Source organism: Belonocnema kinseyi, chromosome 4 (assembly GCF_010883055.1).
Source record: "Belonocnema kinseyi isolate 2016_QV_RU_SX_M_011 chromosome 4, B_treatae_v1, whole genome shotgun sequence".
Taxonomy (NCBI): Eukaryota; Metazoa; Arthropoda; class Insecta; order Hymenoptera; family Cynipidae; genus Belonocnema; species Belonocnema kinseyi.
In genome coordinates this window covers 41,264,089-41,285,680 of record NC_046660.1, presented here as the reverse complement: position 1 = coordinate 41,285,680, position 21,592 = coordinate 41,264,089, and the positions used below count along the sequence as shown (strand labels likewise).

The 21,592-nt window shown below is 25.1% G+C and overlaps 2 protein-coding genes across 2 annotated transcripts in view; one reads left to right on the top strand and one right to left on the bottom strand.

Moving 5' to 3' along the window:
* The window catches only part of LOC117171895 (leucine-rich repeats and immunoglobulin-like domains protein 3), a 42,694-nt gene extending 34,781 nt beyond the window's left edge, over positions 1-7,913 (bottom strand). Inside the window, exons 1-3 of the mRNA XM_033359543.1 lie at positions 7,422-7,913; positions 6,973-7,044; positions 6,746-6,889 (exon numbers count right to left, since the gene is read on the bottom strand). Of these exons, the coding sequence (XP_033215434.1) occupies positions 6,746-6,889; positions 6,973-7,044; positions 7,422-7,678 (473 nt within the window). The 5' untranslated portion in view covers positions 7,679-7,913. The remainder of the gene's footprint in view (positions 1-6,745; positions 6,890-6,972; positions 7,045-7,421) is intronic.
* A 5,771-nt stretch (positions 7,914-13,684) lies between these two features.
* The window catches only part of LOC117171417 (RING finger protein 11), an 18,330-nt gene continuing 10,422 nt past the window's right edge, over positions 13,685-21,592 (top strand). Inside the window, exon 1 of the mRNA XM_033358720.1 lies at positions 13,685-14,125. Coding sequence (XP_033214611.1) covers positions 13,997-14,125 — 129 coding nt within the window. The 5' untranslated portion in view covers positions 13,685-13,996. The remainder of the gene's footprint in view (positions 14,126-21,592) is intronic.

Here is a 21,592-nt window from a genome sequence, read left to right as displayed (position 1 = left end):
AGCTCCAAGGAGATTATGTTGAAAAATAAAAAAAAATTTACCCAAAAAAAATTGTTTTTATACTTCATTCTAAGGACTTATTGAACTACCCTCGTAGTATCAAGTGATATTTAAAGGGACTGGATAGATTTTTTTTTACTAAAAGATGTAATTTTGTCAAATCAACAGTCATGGTTATTTTCACCATTACAAATTACAGAATTTTAATTAATGCGAGGAATATTGTAAACCTTCAAAGTTTAACTATTCTAAACACTTTAAAAATTATTTAATTTCTATTTGGGAATTTTCAATAATTACAAGATGTGCAAAATATGAAATACGGGAAATCTCCAGATGTGATATTTCCCGTATTAGTGGCCACTCTAATTTTACTTCAAAAATTGTATGTTCAAATGCTCAATAATTTACATGTATAAAATGGAAGGTACTAACATGTTTCAATATAAAAAATATATAAATCTACGCTATTATTTTCAATGCTCAAAATTTAAAAATCAATGAACTTTCACATTTGCAAAATTATATAATTTTAAGCTAGAAACATTGAAAATTGACATTTTTTAACTCAACACTTCTTAAATTATAAACTAAATTACTTTCAGTTTAAATAGTTTAAACATCCTTGAACAGCTTCAAAATTTTATTTCAAAGTCTTGAGAAATCTAGAAGCTATTTTAGGTTTTTTCAAATTTACAATTACTATTGAAATTTTTTCAAAAATTCTAAATATCTGTCAAAATAAATTGCATTTGTCCTACAATTTTGAGGAACTACTGAACATTTTGTTTAAAATTTCCGTGTATATTTTCTTAAGGTTCCTAGAAAAATTAAAAAAAAATTTCATTTTGAAAAATTATTTTAACAGATTATTTAAAAAGGTTCTGAAAGATTTAAAAAATTGTCAAAAAATAATTTGAAAGATTTTAAAGAAACTTTTTAAAATTTACATAATAATTTTGAATCTTTTCAAAACTCTTAAATATCTCTCAAAATTAATCAAATTTTTTCTGCAAATGTTCATTTGTAAATTACCCATAAAAAACCAACAATTTCACTTGCAAATTAAACATTTTTTTTAAATATAACAATTAAACTTGTAACGTTCAAAGTTTAAAGGCTTTCCGAAATTTTAACGATTCCAGACTTACTATGACAAACAATTCAGTTTAAAATTGTTTACTTACAAATATTAATTTCAATTTACTTGTCTTAAACTCACAGTCAAATATTTCTCAACACTCAATAATTAATCTTTTTCTAAATTCCAAAATGTCAAATTGAATGTGTTAAGAATCGAATATTTTCAATTAAAATCTAAACATTCTAAAATTTTGAACTGATTTAAAATTGTTTTTTCAAATCTTTTCTCGTTCACTTTTTAATAGTTAAAATAAAGGCCCATTACAAAAAAATTTATTTTCAACTTCAAAGGCTTTTAATTTTCAATTGATTTTGTCTTCAAGAAAGCATTTTAAAATGGTTTAAATTAAAAATGTAAGCTTACAAATAAAAATGAAAAATTTTTTAGGTAAAATATTTTCAAATTACGCATTGTAAACTTAATAATATCATAATTGAAAAAGATAATTCAACTAATTATTTTAAAAACTACTGAAATCCAACTTGGACAGATCTTTATTCTAAAAATTTGTGAAATTCCCGGTCAAAAAATAAATTCACTGTCATTTTTCGGTTTTTACCGGTCTCAAAAAATTTCCAGTCATTTCCCGGTCCAGCGTCCACCCTACTGATATACTTAACATAGTCTATAAAAAATATTGAATTTTCAAAAACATAGATGAATTTTCAACCAAAAAGATTAATTTTCTATAAAAGACGAGTTTTCAACAAAATACATTTTACGGCCAAAAGAGACGAAATTTAAATTAAAATTGTGATTCAGCTAAAAAAATTAATTAAAAGAGTTTAACTTGTGACAAAAATTAAATTTTCACTAATAAAATAAATCTTGACGAAAAGTGCAGTTGATATCTCAACCAAAAAAAAATTAATAATTTTAATTAAGAAAATTTGAATTCAATTTAAAAAGACGACTTTTTAACATGAGTTGAATTTTCAACATTAGTTGAATTTTCACTTAAAAGAGAGAAAAAAACTGCAACACAAACTATTGAAGATAAATTTTCAACTATACCTGGAATGGTTAAATTTTCAGTTAAAAATACATGTTCAACAACAACAAAATAACAATATTCAGAACAAAAAAACCAGGGTTTTCAACAAAATCGCCGAACCCCTAAATAAAACAAATTGATTTTCAAGCAAACAGTTTTAATTTTCAACAAAACAGTTGAATTTTCAACAAAAGAAACGAATTTTTAACCAAAAAGATGTAGTTTCAACTAAGGAGACTACGATTTTGTAACAAAATAGTTCAATTTTCACCTAAAACAAATTAATTTTTAACTTAAAATAGAATAGCTGAATTTTAACTAACAAACAAAATATATTTTTCAACCAAGAAGATGACAGTTTTATAAAAAAAGATCAATTATCGACAAAAAATGGAAATTAAATTTTCAGTATAAAAATTAATTTTCCAACAAAATAAAATAAATTGCCAACAAAACAGTTAAATTTTTAGCCAAGACGATTAAACTTCTGTAAACGAGATACATTTTTGAAAAGAAATGGAAGAGTCGAATTTTCTGTTAAAAAAATTAATTTTGAATGAAAAAGCAACTTATTTTCAAACAAAAATGGTTGATTATTTACCTAGGCATACAATGTTTTATCTGAAATCTGCAGAAAAAGCGCTCTTTTTCGGTAAAATGGAGCTTTATTGTACCGCTTCCTCTTTCAGAGGGCGGTTACTTTGCCTATTTCAGACAAAATTAATTTTTATCCATGAAGATACATTTTTAACCAAGAAGATTAATTTTTTACACACAAGAAAAGGTGAATGTTACACACAATAGTTTAATTTTGACCTAATACATACACTTTCGACTTAAAAAAGAATAGTTCAATTTTCAGTAAAAAAAATAAACAATTTTTAACAAAGTAGTTCCACTTTAAACTAAGTGGTTAAATTTTTTAAGCAAAAAATATGAATCTTTAACAAAAAATGTATTAGAAATGTCAGCGAAAAAAGATTTAAATTTTAAAACAAAAATAGTTGAATTAAACCAAAAAAAAACGAATTTACAACCAAATAAAGTAAATTTCCAACGGAATAGTTAAATTTGCAACCATAAAGATATATTTTAAACCAAACAGATTAATTTTCTACGAAAGAATACGAAGTTTGAACAAAATAGTCGAATTTGCTATCTGTAATATAAATTTTCAACTTAGAATAGTTAAATTTTCAGTAAAAAAATGTTTAACCAAATAAAATATATTTTCAACCAAGATTAAAATATAAAAGCAGATAAATTTTCGACAAAAAATTAAACAGGTTAATTTTCTACCAGACAGCTGTGATTTCTAACCAAAAAAATGCAATTTCTACCAAAATAGATTACTTTTTAACCCCAAGTGGGGATTTTTTAACAAAAAAGTTGAATTTTCAATCAAAAATAGTAACTTTTTAATAAAATTGTTGAATGCTCAATAAAATCAACTTCAGTTTTTCGAAAATTCCTCGACCCTGTCAGGTTTTTTCTAATGTTCCCTGACCAGTTTTAAATTCTCTTAAATATCTTTGGCGATTGTAACTTAAACAGGGAGGCAAAAAGAATTCATTTTCAAATAAAAAAATCTAATTTTTTTGTACAAAAAATGGAATAGTTTAACTTTCAGTTGAAAAAATTAAGTTTTAAAAAATCAACAAAAAAACAGATTTAAAAAAAAATAGTTCAATTTTCAACCAATGTGATGAAATTTAAAAGTAAATAATGAATCTTCAACTGGAATAGTTATATTTTAAACCGAAAAGATGAATATTTAAACAAGAAGATTAATTATCAAATAAAAAAAATTGTCTAAAAAAATTAAATTAATTAAATTTCAAGTTTAAAAATAAATAAATGTCTAACTAAAAAGATCAATATTCAACTGCAACAATGGAATTCTCAATTGGAATAAGTGAAATTTTTAATTTAAAAATTTAGTTTAATTATAAACCAAAAAGACGAATTTTCAACTAAAAAAGATAAGTTTACAATCATAAATTGGATACTTTAATTTTTAGATAAAAAATTAATGTTTAAACAAAGAGATGAATTTTCAAATGAAATTGTGGAATATTTAATTGTGATAATAGTTAAATTCTCAGTAAATAACAAAAAATTTTCAACGAAAAAACATCCAAAGAAAAATCAAGTTTTCAATCAAACAGCTTATTTTCAACCAAAGAAATTAAATTTTTAATTAAAACGATGAATTTTCATTTTTTTTTAATTAATTTTTAACTAGAGTTTAATTTTCAACCAAATAATTTTATTTTCAACCTAAAAGATAGTTTTTTAATACAAAAAAATGCAATTTTAACAAAAAAATAAAAGAAGTAAATTATCAGTTAAAACGATTAACAGTCAACCACAAAAGTAAAATCTCAACAAAATAATTCAATTTTAAACCAAAAAAATGAATTTTCTACCAAAAAATATACAGTTTCAATCAAATATATAAATTTTTTAAATAAAAAAGATAAATTTACAAACCAAAACTAGAATAGTTCAATTAGCAGTCGAAAAAGTAAATTCTAACCAATAAAATAGTTCAATTTTCTACAAACCAGAACATTTTTAACGAAAAAGATGACATTTCTATAAATTTTCAATGAAATAGTATAATTTTTAACTAAGAAGATTAAATTTCCATAAAAAAGATAAATTTTCAACAAAAAATTGGAACATTTTCAGTTTAAACAAATTAATTCTAAATAAGAAAAAATTAATTTTCAACCAAAAAGATCAATTATTAATCCAAAAGACGAATTTTCTACCAGGATCATGAACTAAATAAATGTCTTTTTAATATAGTATTTCAACTTCAAACTAACTAGTAGAATTTTCTACCGAAAACGATGAATTCTCAACGAAAAACTTTATATTTGATATTTGAATCAAAAAGGATTTAAATTGTATACCAGAAATATTTAAATTCAACCAAAAAAGAGAAATCCTCAAACAAAAGAGATTAAATTATTTCAAAAATTACTTTCAACAAAAAAAACTAACTTTAAAATAATTAGTTACATGTCTAAACAAATTGATAATTCTAAAAATAAAATTGTAAATATTTAACTGGTATAATTGAATTTTAATCCAGAATGGTGGGTTTTTAACTGAAACGATGAATCTTTTAGTAGAATATTTCAATTCTTGAATTAAAAGATTCATTTTCAACCAAAAACATTAATTTCTACCAAAAAGAATATTTTTCAATTAAAAAACATCAAAATAAAATCGAAAAATACAAAAAAATGAATTCTTGACAAAATAATTCAATTTTAAACCCAAAAGATAAATGTTCTACAAAAAAATACAGTTTCAATAAAATATGAAAAATGTTGACTAAAAAAAATACATTTATATAGCAAAACTAGAATAGTTAAATTTGGAGGCAAAAAATTAAATTTTAAACAATAAAAAAAAACGAGTTTTCAAACAAATTAATTAATTTTCAATTAAAAATATAAATTTTCAAACAAAACTGGAATAGTCACATCTTTAATTTAAAAATTAATTTTTCAACTAAAAAGAAACGAATTGTCAGTCAACGAAATTATCCTTAAATCACAGTGATGGTTTTTTAACCAAAAGTATAAATTTTTTATCAAATAATGAAATTTTGAATCCAAAAGATGAATTTTCTTTAAAAAAAAAAAAACTAATTTTCACATCTTTTTTTTTTTACCAAAGAAATGGATTTTTAACGAAAAATATAAGTTAAATTTTCTACAAAACAGAACATTTTTAACGAAAAAGATGACATTTCTATCAAAAAAGGTAAATTTCCACAAAAAATGGAATTGTTACAGTGAATTTTTAACTAAAAAGATTAAATTTCCATCAAAAAAGATCAATTTTCGACAAAAAACGGAACATTTACATTTTAAGTTTAAAAAATTAATTCTAAATTTAAAAAAAAAACCTAATTTTCTACCAAAATAGACGATTTTTTAACAAAGCACATGATTTTTCAAATAAATATTTCAATTTTTAAACGAAATCTCAAACAGAAAGGGGAATTAGTCAAAAAGAAGGTTCAATATGTTTTCCATAAATTCGAATTTCCAATAACATAGAAATTCTAAACCACATATTTGAATTTTCAACTTAAAAGATCAATTTTGAACCAAAAATGTATGAGTCAAATTTCCATTAAAAACCATTAATTTTCAGTTAAAAAAATAAATTTTCAACCAGAAAACATAATTTTCAATAAAATTATTAAATTTTGAACAAAAAAAAAAGGTGTGTCAACTAAAATGATTAATCATCAACCACAAAGAATGAATTCTCAACGAAAAACTTGATATTTCAACCAAAAAAGATTTTAATTTTATACACAAAATATTTTTATTTAACCAAAAAAGAATTTTCAACAAAATAGTTTGAATATTCAATTCACAGAGATCTGTAGCAAATCTTTAATTAAAAAAATAATAAATGTTTATTTCACTCTAGAATGTTTTTGTAAAAATATATGCAGTAATTATGATATAATTATGTTTGTTTAAACAATAAATGCTTTAAATTTTCTTAAATGCTCTGTTATTTGCCCCTATCCCATAAAATAAAATTTATTTATACTATAAAAAATTACTTACAAACTTAGGTGCGTCAGATTTGGAAGATCTAAAAACGGTGGCACTTGCGTCAACTGATTTTTATTGAGTTTAAGCGCACGCAATTGAGCTTTATTGGACAGTGAAATCGTAAAATTGTCCTTAAGTTTGTTTGCACTCAGGTCCCTGCAATTTGAAAGCGAAATTAATTAACTAATTGAGAACGCAATTAATATTTAAATAATTCTTTCATCAATTAGCATACTCACAACTCTTTAAGCTTGGGCAAGTGGAGGAGTGCATTGAATTCCAGATTGGCAATATTGTTGTTTTTAAGTTCGCTGAAATCATATAGAAAATACGAAAAATAAATTTTTCTAGATGTCAAACCATAATATTAATGAAATCAATTATGTTGCATTTGTACAGAAAAAAACTCTGTGTAAACAAAGAAGAATATATGTTTAAAATTATGCAATACTCGCAACAAGGATTTGAAAAATCTATAATTATTCACTGTAATCCACCGATCATTAAAAGTATAAATAAAACATAATTAAAATTTGCATTGTGCAAGATGCAAAAAATGTCACACCAGTACTTTTCTTTGTTTTTCTTTAGATCCTCAGATATACTGAACGGTTTATTATTTTATTGACTATTAATTTGGAAGTGTTGATAAAAACATGAAAAAAGAGGGGATATCATATCGACTTACAGGATTTCGGTCCATGGTGGCAGTCCGCTCGGTGCTCCAATCAATTGTAACCCACTGCAATCCACAACGTTCCCTAAACAGGCACATTCAACCGGGCACTGATTTTGGTCCGAACCATCGAACATGCCCACATTTGACGCAGAACCAGTCCACGAAAGCGAGAGCCATAATAAAATGAGACTAAATTTCCCGAAGCTCGGTCTCTGGGTTCGCTCAAATAGACGTGCGAGTGACGCCTTTTGCGAATTCGACATCATCTAGATTTGTTTCACTTTTGGAATTTACTTTTTAAGCATCTTGGGGATCTCTGTACGTTGCTTCATTGCAATTTTTATTACGAAGGTATGACACTCCTTGCAACGAAATTAGCATGATAACGAAAAAACAGTTTACGCCTAAATAACACAGTTACTAGTTTTATTGTCAAAATAAATACTTTTCTCAAAAACGCTCGAACTCCAAGTTGGACCCACGCACAACACGAACCATTGTTGGCATTGTTGGTTGACGGAGACCAATGGAGACAGAGTTGAGATGACTGAGGTCAGGGATGGGAACGTAACGTACGTAACATACGCATGGTTGTCAAATGTTAGGGCGGGAACATTTTAAATATTTTAAAACATTCTCTAAAAATTAACGACAATTTCTTTGAAAATAAAAAAGGCAATTTTCACAAGAAACTCACACTATTAGTTTTTCCAATTTGGGTTTTGGCCTTGTGATCATAAGAATTTTTTTCATATAATTAAATTTTTGTATTTTCTCGGTAACACCGATACATACAAACCAAAATTAGCATAAGAGTTTGCATATATTTTACAAAAAAATGGTTGTTTCTATTTTGTGATTTCTTGAATCGTTTACGAGAACAGATTCTAAAATTATACTTTCAGGAAAAAAATCTCAAGGTCACATCAATGATTCAGCCCGTATAAATTGATAGTATTGATAGGATTTACCCCACTCAATCTGAACTATCTAATTAGATATTTCAGATTGGATGGGGGGATTTCAATATGTCTGCAAGCCGAGGGTCAACCAATAATAACAATTGCATTTGAAAAGAAGTTTTTTTATTAACTTGAAAAAAATTATTTTTACCATCAATAGTGTAAAAATTTTAAACATTTTAAAAATTCCTACATGTATTGAATTTAAACATTTAATTCTGTATTAATATATATTAATATTTATATGATATCAATGACAATATTATCAGAAAAATCAAATTTATTTTCTAAGCAAAATTTCTAGTTTCCTTAGCTCTTATTTTAAAAGTATTAAATGATAAACAAAATTCCTATCTACAAATCGCAGACTTCATAATATTTTCAACTTTTTTTTCCTTATATTTTGAATAAATGGAACACCATAAGAAAATCCAACTATTTTTCATTGAAACTTGAATGTTTTTGGTTGAAATGTTTATTATTATATTTTTGGCTGAAAATTTAATTATTTAGTTAATAACAATTTTGTTGAAAATGCAATAATTTCGTTAAAAAGTCCTTTTTTTTTGAAAACTCAACTGTTTTGCTTATAAAAACTTTTTTATTTAAAATTTAACTATTTGGTTAAAAGTGCAATGCCTTCTAAAGAGTCATCTTTTTTACTTGAAAATTCACCAATTTGGTAGAATTTTGATTACTGTTTTTCAACGACAAATCTTTTTTCTATAAAAATTCATCTATCTTGTTAAAAACATCAATTTCTTTTGGTTAAAAATGCACTTATTGTTTAGTTGAAAAATTATATTTTTGAGTAAATGCAACTGTTTTTGATTGAAAATAAAATATCTTTTAGTTGCAATATTAACCATTACATTTTTTGTTGATAATTTATCTTTTTTATCTGAAAATTCAACTAATTAATTAAAAGTTGAACTACTTTTAAAAAAATTTATTTCTTGGTGAAGGATTCGTTATTTTAATTGCAAATTCATCTCTTTGGTTGAAAATCTAACCATATTGTTCAAAAGTCTTCTTTTTATTTGAAATTGATTTTTTGACTGAAAATTTAACTATTTCAGTTAAAGATTTATCATGAAAGTTAAAAATTATCTTCTTGGTTGAAGATTCAACTATTTGGTTGAAGATTCAACTATTTGGTTGAAAATTAACATTTGTATTAAAAGTTGATCTGTTTGTGCGTAAAAAGTCGAATTTTTTATATAATTTTTTTCTTTAAAATGTAACAATGTGATTAAAATTATTGGCATTCTTAAACTGAAATATCTTTTTTAGTGTGAGATACACGCTCTTGTTAAATATTCGTCTTTTTTGGTTAAAATTGGGACGGTTTGGTTCTCTATAAATTTGAATCAGTTAAAAATTTTACTCATTAATTAGTGATTGTATTCTAACTTTGAATTATTAGTCTTTTTTGGTTGAAAATGCAACTATTTCGTAGAAAACAAGTAGATTTGGTAAGAATCAAATCAATCCTAATTTTATTTATTTTCTGGAACCCATGAAACTTTTAATGTTACAATGAAACATTTCAGTAATTCACATCCCTAATTTTTATTTATGTAAAGCTATTCGATTAAACAATAAAATTGATTATTTTTCTCATGATTTTATTATTTAATGGATTAAATATCTTTTAAAAATATGAAATAATGTTTAAATACACTTATTGCACAAAAGAATTTGTCTACAAGTTAAAAAAAAAGATAAGTTAAAGCTCCTTCAGCTTTAGCGAAAACATTCTTATCCGTATCTCGTGCTTTCCATTCGATTTTGCCCAAAATGTGAACTTTTCTACATTATTTTCAACTCTATTATATAAAATGTGTACTTATTTTTGTACCTTTGTATGGGATTGATTACTTTAATTAATTGAAATAGAAATTGCTCTATAGGCTCATCTTTGATATCCCCACTGCTGCCACGCTATAGATAGCTCATGATTTCTCACGAAAAATGTAAAAGTTTCACTTGTGCCGTGCCTTATGTCGTTAATTCGTTTTTCCAAAAATTAAATTTTTAATGTTTTCACGAATAAATCAATAAATACACGTTCTATTTTAAAATTATTTTAGAAAAATTTGCAGTTCTTTTTTGGGTGAGCAACTTTTTCTGTTCGTCTTTTCATAGCCTCTGGCTTTTGTCCAAAAATTTAATATTGTTTTTTTATGAATGAAACAAAAATGATATTATCCAGCTAACAAGGGATTTACAATAAATGTGTAGATTTTTATTATATTATTAATATCTGTTTGATGAATTTGACCTTTCTTATTGGTCCTTTAAAACGTATGCCAAACCAGCTTGCAATTTTATTAATCTTTCAAAAGTTATCCGATATACAGACGACAATTACAACGGCCGACAGACATTATCATGAAACCTTTTTTCACTATCCACAAGTGCAGCGTGACCCACACAGAAAAAACAGAAAATAAACTTTACATCGATTTCCGACGAAAGATTCTCTGCGACAAAAATTAAATTCACAGGATAAACTTTACACAAATATCGGTTAAACTTTCTTTTGTTTTTCCATGACAAACACGTGTTTTTTGAAAAACGCGAAATTGGCTAAACAATATTTAATCGCTCTAAAAAATGTCCAGCAACAAATTTTATTCTTAGATTTTTCTGTGCAGGATCGCTCAAGATCTACCAATTTTTTCCACGGGAAACGATGAGGAAATTTATGACCCATCGAATAAAAATCCTAGTTAGAAGGTCTCGGAGAACCCTTTTTTCTAGTATATAACTTGACAAGCCTTGAAATACAAAGTATTTTATTTAAAGTGTTTGAACTAAGCAATTTCCGATAATTATTCACAAATCAATGTTTTCGACCTAGGGCGCGCGACGGTTGAATGTTGAGTTTCGCGCTCGGATATTTATTCTTTGCATTTGTAATGGTTGAATAAAACTTTATCAAAAAGATCTCTTTTAGATGTCAGTATTTTTATGCGCCTTGATATTCTGAATTGTCTACTTAATTGAGTATGGTCTAAGATTAAGTTTCTCAAAGCTATGTAGGCTTTGAAGTGCACATTCTCATCGTGACCCCAGTGGGCACAAAATTTGGCGACGTATTTACGACGTCGTTACGACATCTTTACGACATCCTACGTCTATGTCGTTTCGCTGTCTTTGCGATATCTTAAAGACTTCGTCAGATCATACGACTTATTTACGATATCGTAAAGACACCTAAACGACATGGACATAGGATGTCGTAAAGTTGTCGTAAAGATGTCTTAACGATGTCGTAAAAACGTCGCCAAACTTTGTACCCACTGGGACGTTCGCGCTGCGCGCTCGATTTTTGACAGACATTTGTAAACAGGTTTTCTTGAATCTTTTTTTTTCTCGTAACCATCGTCGTTTTTCCACACATTTTATTTTTTTATTTTCAATGTTATTTTTCACGAATAAAACAAAAAGTGCGAGTCCTATCAAGAAGTGATTTTTAAAGAAATTGTAAATCTTTTTTGGGATAACAATTTTGGTTAATTCATCTTTTTTCGCATCCTACATGGTTTGACCAAAAAATGGAATTTTTAATTTTTCATTATTTTTTGTTCAATTAAAATTAAAATTTTCGATTTACCAAAAAAATCCGAAAAATTTTTATGATAATCTTGTAGGGCTTTCAAAAAGCAATGTTTTTCTTTCTTTGACATTTTTTCATATCGTGCGTTTTTTTGGCTTAAAATTTGGATTTTCGGTTGATTAAAAAAAGTTTGAAAACGCTATAACTCTGAGAAATTTCTTTTTATCGAAAAAAGTAATTTGGATAAATGGTTTGTCCTTTTCAATACTATATATGTCCGTAAATAGAATTTTTTAATTCAGAAAAAAGTGGTCTCAAAAGTTTTCAAAATGCGCTCACTTTTTGAATTTTTATAAGAAATGGCTGATTAAATAACTCGTCCTTTATTTTAGGACCTAAAAAAATTGTACCAAAGCTGGATTTGATCCGTTCATTTTTTCGAGAGTTATCGTGCTGACGGCCGGACGGACTGACAGACAAATGCCATCGTAAACAATTGATTTTTGGATTCAAGGAGTCTCGAAACGTCCAGATCCGTTGAAAAACTGTGGTGTCAAATTTTGGACAATTTTAATACTTTCTCAATCATCAATGTAAGAATGTAATAAGTAGTCAAAAATAAATTCAAAACTGTCGAAAATTCAGTTTCATTTTTTTCAAATTGAGAATCTGTAAATAAAATTATTTCAGAATAAAATTTCGAAAATAGGAGGAATTAAAAAGTTAAAAAATTAATCACTTAAAATCCAAAGGAATTGAAATTGCATTAGCGCGTTTAAATAAAAATAATTTTCAATTTGATACTTCGTTAAACTACATTGAATGTTTCAGAGTCAATGCTGCTCAAATTGTAGTATTTAAAACTTTTATTATATTTGAAATAAATTAAAATAGATTCCACATACTTGTCTAAAATATAAAAATTAATTTTTCCAAATTATACCATTCAAAATGTCAATTTTTTAAATTATAAACCTTTAAAATTGAATTATTAAAAAAAACTTTTAAAATAAAAAGTAATTTTTAATTTGAATAGGAAAGTTTTGAAAAATGCTATCGCAACTGAAAGGAAAAAGTCTTTACATGGGTATTAAGAGATTGTAAGATTTGTAATCTATTGTATTTTTTTGTATATCTTTTAAATATAATCACTCAATCGATTATTTAAGCCCATTTAAAAATTAGATTTTGAATAACTTATAACCAAAATAATTTGCAGGGAATTTAAATTGTGAGTATATAAAATTACAATTGCATTAAATATTTTATTTAACACTTTTAAAGTAACGAAAACTTAACATTAATTATTTTATTTCATAATTCTCAATTTTAGCGTGAAGTTTCGAATAGAAAAAGGGGTCTCGAGTTTGAGGGTTCCCAGCGGCTTAAATCAGGTAAAGGGTCAGTCAATTTTGACATAAAACAAGAATACCTTCTCACCATGATAAGAATGTAATAAAGTTTCGTCTGACGCAATTGGTATTCTTATTTGGCCCTCGGCATGCAGACATGTTGTTAACTGACGTCACCATGTGAAGTACGTTCATAAAAATGTACAGGGCGCATGCGTGACACATGCGCCTTGCAATTTGTTCTTTAACCAAGTTAACCCAACATACGTTTAATAACTTCAATAACGATCGATATGGTTACCGCACTTGGGCGAGATCCCATCCCTGATGGAACCCAACCGACGACTGTGACGAAGAATAGTGTGCATGTGTTGGTGAGTGTCCTTTAGTGTATATATGGTATGTCGAGACGTACATAGGCTGATGTACTACTGTGACTACTGTGACAGCAGACTGTGAAGAACTGAGTAGACAGCAGAAGAATGTATAACAATACAATACGCACTTAGTATTCAGGCGAAACAGTCCCTCGTCGAGTGGAAATTTGTAGTGAATTTTTGAAACGACACTCGGGTGCATGTGAAAAACAGTGATGGAGACGGAGAACGTCAGATTACGACAACGGATGGTCGCAATTTTTTAATCTGCATTAAATTCGGTGCATGCGACGCATCACGTAAGTCGTGGAAGGCCCAAGACGTAAACATGGGAAACTGCTTAAAAAGAGCCACAGGAGGCCAGCTAGATAATACGACATTGTTAAGCAGCAGTTCTGACCCTGGCATGACTGGTGCTTCTTCACAAGAGACTTTTGGCCCGTCAATACCCTACAGTGTAATTTTCTTTTCTTACTTTCTCCATATTATTTATAATCCAAGTGAATGTCTTTTTTTCTTTGTTCCAATATGTTCGGCTCCAGTTATTTTCCTTCAAAATCACACTTAAGTCATTTTTAAATCCCTTATCAATTGTTTTATGAAGAAAAAAGGTTTTTTAAGTTGCAGGAATATTATATCTGTGAGGAACAGTTTTTGGCACTTTCTTCTAATTTTCGAGAAAAAAATTCTTGTGTCAGTTGCTTTTCTGTTAATTAAGGAGTGCAATTAAGGGTGGTTTAAAATGCATTGAAATTTTTTGGTTTCGAATTTTTATGCATGTCGCCCCTAAATTGGATTCAATCCCCAAAAATTAAATGCCTTTAAAAAAATAGATAGGGTGTCGAGGGACCTTAAAAACCTTGAATTCTCCTTGAATTTTTTTTTAAACCTTGACAACCAGGAAATCTTGAATTTTTCACGAGAACCTTGAATTTTAATTATTTTTTTCTCGCTTTTAAACCAGTTATTTTATTGAAATGCGAAGAGTAATTTAAATATTTTATTCTATTGTGAAAGAAAGTCTCATTTAGAAGAAATTTTGCTACTGAAAAGTTTTTTATTGATCAAGATATAATTGATCTTTTTTTTTCATTACAGAATAAATATAGAGATTTCAAGGTACTTTTTTCAGACTGTACCGATTGCTTTATAGATTGAAATGCACAAACTTTAATAATGTGAATAATAATTGTATAAGATTTTAGTTTCTTCTCTGCTAATATAAAATGTTAAAGTATGCATTTTTTGTGATTTTTAACTTGAAAATTATTAGTTGGAAAGTTCGATGTTAATTCAGTTTCAGAATTGACCACTTGGTTTTTGAGTACACACTAGATTTCAAAATTTTGCAAAATAATTCTAAAGATTTCCAAATGTTTCAAAATATTTCAGAGCTTTTAAAATATTTAAAAGTATTTTGACAATTTCAAAAAGTGTTCGCGGATTTCAGACTTAGAAAAAGGACTTCAATGATTTGAAAAAGGCATGTACACAAGAGTTCAGAAAGATTTCGAATATTTGAAAACTTTCATAGGATTTTGAAGATTTTTAATATTTTAGAAGGGGTACAGTACATGAGATGTCAAAGATTTGAAAATTTTTTAGAAGATATAAAAAAATTGCAAATAATTCATAAGGATTTTAAGTTTTCAAGAATTTAAAACATTTCAGAAAGAGTAGATTACTGTAGATTTAACAGATTTTAAACAATTTCAAAAGGTTGCAATAAATCTGAAATTTCAAAGGTTTTAAATGAACACAAAAGATTTCACAGAACAATATTAAAGAAAGATTTCAAAAAATGTTAAGAATTTCACAGAATTTACCAAAGTTTCAAAAGATTCCACAAATAATTCAAATATTCTAATGATTTCAAATGAATACAAAAGATTTCAGCAACACAAGAATTTCAAAATAGGATACAGTGCACAAGATTTCAAAAAAATTTTCAACATTTCAAAGATTTAAAATAATTTTAAAGTTTTCGGATTAATTTCAAATTTTCTTCAACATTTCAAAGACTTTAAACAATTTCAAAAGGCTTAAATAATTTTGAGAATATTTTAATGATTATAAATGAACACAAAAGTTTTCACAAAGATTAAAAAAAAAATAAAATAAAAAAATATTTTTAAAAAACTTCATAAAGATTATACAGAAATTTTAAACGATTTTAAAACATTTCAAAGATTTTAGATAATTTCAAAGTTTTCAAAATGTTGCAAAGTATTTCAGAAAGATTTCACAAATATTTAAAATATTTCAATGATTTTAATCGGATAAAAAATAAATACAAAAGATACAAGAAAGATTTCACATCTATTTCAAAGAATTTATAAGGATTTCAAGAATTCAAAAAATTTGAAAAGATTTCAGAAAATTTCAAAGGTTTTAAACAATTTCAAAAGGTTTAAATAAATTTAAGAAGATTTCGAAAATTTTCAATGATTTCTAATGAAGACAACAGTTTCCACACAGATTAAAAAAAATTTCCAAATATTTAAAAAAACATCACGAAGGTTTTACAGAAATTTTAGAAGGTTTCAAAGATTTTAAACAATTTTAAATGGCTTAAATATTTTGAGAAGATTTCAATTATTTTAAATGAACACAAAAGTTTCCACAATGATTTTAAAAAAATCAAAAAATAAATGTTTTAAAGCATTTCAGAAAGATTTCACAAAGATTAAAAATATTTAAATAATTTCAAAAGGATAACAAATAAATACAAAAAATGTAGAAAAGATTTCACATGTATTTCAAAAAATTTATAAGGATTTCAAAAAATTTGAAAAGATTTCTGAACATTTTACGGGCTTTAAACAATTTCAAAAGGCCTAAATAATTTTGAGAAGATTTCAATTTTTCAAATGAACGCAAAAGTTTCCACAAAGATTTTTAAAAAATAAAAAAAATTTTTTTTTGACTTCATGAAGATTTCAAAGATTTTACAGAAATTTGAGGATATTTCAAAGATTTTTAATAATTTCAAAATTTTCAGAATGTTTCAAAGCCTTTCAGAAATATTTCACAAAGATTAAAAATATTTCAATGATTTTAAACGGATAAAAAGGAAATACAAAAGATGTAGGAAAGATTTCACATTTATTTCAAAGAATTTATAAGGATTTCAAGAATTCAAAAGCAGCACAAGAATTTCAAAAAGGATACAGTACACTAGATTTCTAAAATTTTTAAATATTTCAAAGCTTTTAAATAATTTCAAAATTTTCAGAATGTTTCAAAACATTTCACAAAGATTTTAAATATTTCAATGATTTCGAACGAATAAAAAATAGTTACAAAAATGTAGGAAATATGTCACATATAGTTCAAAGAATCTCTAAGGACTTCAAAAAATACGAAAAGATTTCAGAACATTTCAAAGGCTTTAAACAATTTCAAAAGGCTTAAATAATTCTGAGAAAATTTCAATGATTTCAAATGAACACAAAAGTTTCCACAAAGACTTAAAAAAAAATCGAAAAATATTGTTTAGAAACTTCATGCAGATTTCAAAGATTTTACAGAAATTTTAAAAGATTTTAAAACACTATAAAGATTTAAAATAATTTCATGATTTTAAACAGAGAAAAAATTAATACAAAAGATGCAAGAAAGTTTTCACATGTATTTCAGAGACTTTATAAGAATTTCAAGAATTCGAAAAAAATGAAAAGATTTCAGAAAATTTCAAAGGTTTTAAACAATTTCAAAAGGTTTCAATAAATTTGAGATTTGAATAGTTTTAAACGGACAGAAAAGATTTCACAAACAAATATTAAAGAAAGATTTCAATTTTTTTTAAATTTCAAAACTTAAAAATTTCAAATATTTTACCAAAATTTTAAAAGATTTAAAAAATTGTTAAACATTTTAAAGCTTTTAAATAATTTCAAAATTTTCATAATGTTTCAAAACATTTCATAAAGATTTGTAATATTTCAATGATTTCGAACGAATAAAAAAGAGATAGGTACAAAAAATGTAGGAAAGATTTCACATGTAGTTCAAAGAATCTCTAAGGTCTTCAAAAAATTCGAAAAGATTTCAGAACATTTCAAAGGTTTTAAACAATTTCAAAAGACTTAAATAATTTTAAGAAGATTTCAATTATTTCAAATGAACACAAAAGTTTCCATAAAGATTTAATAAAAATCAAAAAAACATTGTTTAAAAACTTCATGAATATTTCAAAGATTTTACAAAAATTTTAGAAGATTAAAAATTTTTTTAGAGATTTTAAAAGATTTCAAAAGATTCCACAAATCAAATATTTTAATTATTTCAAATGAATAAAAAAGATTTCAACAACACAAGAATTTCAAAAAGGATACAGTATACTAGATTTAAAAAATTGTTAAATATTTCAAAGCTTTTAAATAATTTCAAAATTTTCAGAATCTTTCAAAACATTTCGCAAAGATTTGAAATATTTCAGTGCTTTCGACCGAATAAAAAATAATTACAAAAAATGTAGGAAAGATTTCACATGTATTTCAAAGAATTTATAAGGGTTTCAAAAAATTTGAAAAGATTTCTGAACAATTCAAAGGCTTTAAACAATTTTAAAAGACTTAAATAATTTTGAGAAAATTTCAATGATTTTAAATGAACACAAAACTTTCCACAAAGACTAAAAAAAATCAAAAAATAATTTTAAAAAACGTCATGAATATTTCAAAGATATTAAACAATTTTAAAAGGTTTCAATTAATTTGAGATTTAAATGGTTTTAAACGAACACAATAGATTTCACAAACAAATATTAAAGAAAGATTTCAAAATTTTTAAGAATTTCAAATATTTTACGAAAATTCTAAAAGATTTTAAAAGCTTTCACAAATAAAATATTGTAATGATTTCATATGAATAAAAAAGATTTCAGCAGCACAAGAATTTCAAAAAGAATACAGTACACTAGATTTCTAAAATTTGTTAAACATTTCAAAGCGTTTAAATAATTTCAAAATTTTCAGAATGTTTCAAAACATTTCACAAAGATTTGAAATATTTCAATGATTTCGACCGAATAAAAAATTATTACAAAAAATGTAGGAAAGTTTTCACATAATATTTCAAAGAATTTATAAGGACTTCAGAAAATTCGAAAATATTTCAGAACATTTCAAAGGCTTTAAACAATATCAAAAGGCTTGAATAATTTTCAGAAAATTTCAATGATTTCAAATGAACACAAAACTTTCCACAAAGACTAAAAAAAATCAAAAAATATTTTCAAAAAACGTTATGAAGATTTCAAAGATTTTACAGAAATTTTAGAGGATTTCAAAGATTTTAAACAATTTTAAAAGGTTTCAATAAATTTGAGATTTCAATGGTTTTAAGCGAACACAAAAGATTTCACAAGCAAATATTAAAGAAAGATTTCATGAAGATTTCAAAATATTTCGTAATATTTTAAGAACTTCCAAGATTTTACCAAAATTGTAAAAGATTTCATAGAAACTTCAAGATTTCACAAAGGCGACTAATGTTTAAAAAAATTAAAAATTTGTTTATTTATAATTCTGCTTTCTTTAGAAATTGTTACTCAATAAAAAAGGAAATGTTTCATTTTTTTACCAGATTACCAAAGGTTACACAATACTTTAAAAGATCTTGAACATTTCACAAACATTTGAAGGATTTAAAAGATTTAAAAAAGAGTATAGTATATCAGATTACAAAAGGTTTTAAAACAATAGAAGATTTAAAAATATTTCGCAAAGATTATAAATAATTCAATAATTTCAAAGATTTAAAAATATTTCCCAAAGATTTCGAACATTTCATAAAAATTTAAAGGATTTCAAAGATTTGAAAAAGGTGTATACAGCATCAGATTTCAACGATTTTACAAAGATTCCGAACATTTAACAAATATTTTAAAACTTTCAAACGATCTCAAGGATTTTAGAGATTTAAAAAAATGTAGTAAATTAAATTTCTAAGATTTTAAAAAATGCCGAAGATTTGAAGAGATTAAAAATTTTGTTTTTAAATTTCCCAAATATTTTAATGGTTTTACTAAGATTTTAAAAGAATACACGAAATTCAAAGATTTCAAACGTGCACAAAGGATTTCACAAATATTTAAAGATTACAGGTTACTTCAAGAAGCACCAGATTTCAAAGATTTTTTATTTTATTTTGAAGATTTTTTGATTATTTCAGTGATTTCAAATGGCTACAAAAGATTTCAGAAGGATTTCACAAATATTTTTAAGAATTTATAAGGATTTCAAAAGAATACAAGAATTCCAAAAAGGATAGAATCCATCAGATTTCAATGATTTCAATTTTTGTTTAGAATATTTCAAAAAATGTCAAACACTTCAATTATTTCAACGACTACAAAAGTATTCACATCAAATTTGAAGAAAGATTTCACAAATAATTCAAAAATTTCATGAGGATTTCAAAGATTTTAAAAAGCCGTATACAACATCAGAATTTAGAGATTTCGAACAATTCACAAACATTTTAAAACTTTCAAAAGATTCCAACGTTTTCCGAGATTTCAGTAGTAAACCAGATTTTAAAGGTTTCAAAGGATGTACATTTTTTTAGAAGATTTCAAAAAGGGGACAGCACGTAAGATTTCAAAGATTTTTTAAAACATTTTAAAGGTTTTTAACGATTTCCAAATTTTTTAGAAGAGTTCACAAAGATTTTATATATTTCAATTATTTCAAACGAATACAAAAAATGTCACAAATATTTCATTAAATTTATAAGGACTTCAAAATATGAAAAGAATGTCAGTACACCATATTTCAAAAGGTTTTACAAATATTTTAAATATTCTAGTGATTTTAAACGAATAACAAATATTTCAAAGAATTCATAAGGATTTTATAAACATTTGAAAAGAATATAAGAATTTCAAAGATTTCCAAAAGGGGACAGTACGCCAGATTTTAAAACATTAAAAAAATTTTTAATAATTTGAAATTATTACAAACACATTCACAAATATAACAAAGAGTTCATATGGATTTAAAAAGATTTAAACAATTTAGAGATTTTAAAAAGGATAGACCAGATTTCAAAGATTTCAAATTTTGTTTAGAAGATTTAAACAGATTTAACATAATTTTTAATATTCTAGTGACTTGAAACGAATACAAAAGATTTCACAAATATTTCTATTAATTCATAGGGATTTTAAAAGATTACAAGAATTTCAAAGATTCCAACAAACATAGTTTTTTCTCCTTATTTCACAAAGATTTCAAATATTCCAGTGATTTCGAACGAATACAAAAGATTTCACAAATATTTCAAAAAATTCATAAGGATTTCAAAAAGAGTACAGTGCAGCAGGTTTCAAAGGTTTGAAATCGTTTTAAAAGGTATCACCAAATTTGCGAAAATTTCCATGATTTAAAATTAACACACTTGATTCCACGAACGAATATTAAAGAAAGATTTTTAACATTTTCATAAAGATTTCACCGCTTTTGAAGATTTAAAGGAATTTCAAAGATCCGACAAGATTTGTCAAAGATTTAATGATTTTAAACGGAAAAAAAAGATTCTCCAAACAAGATTTAAAAAGATTTCAAAGAATTATACATAAGAATTATTATATTTTTCCGGGCCAATAAAATTTAAAAAATGTAAATCTAAAGCTAAGCAGTAAAATTACAAGTAATAAAAAATAAACAACAAACTAAAGCATTCAAAGTGGAACTCTTGAATTTTTAACTTTTAAAATTGAAGTTTAAAAGTTTTTAAATTTTCTATTGAATTTTTCAATAATTTACATGCATAAACTACAAACACTTTTCAATTGAATAATTTCAAGTTTAATGAATTTAAACTGCAAAATTCAGAAAAAATATAAATCCAGGTAAACATTTTCAATACTCTAAATTAAAGAATCAATCAATGAACTTTAAAAATTTTCAGAATTATA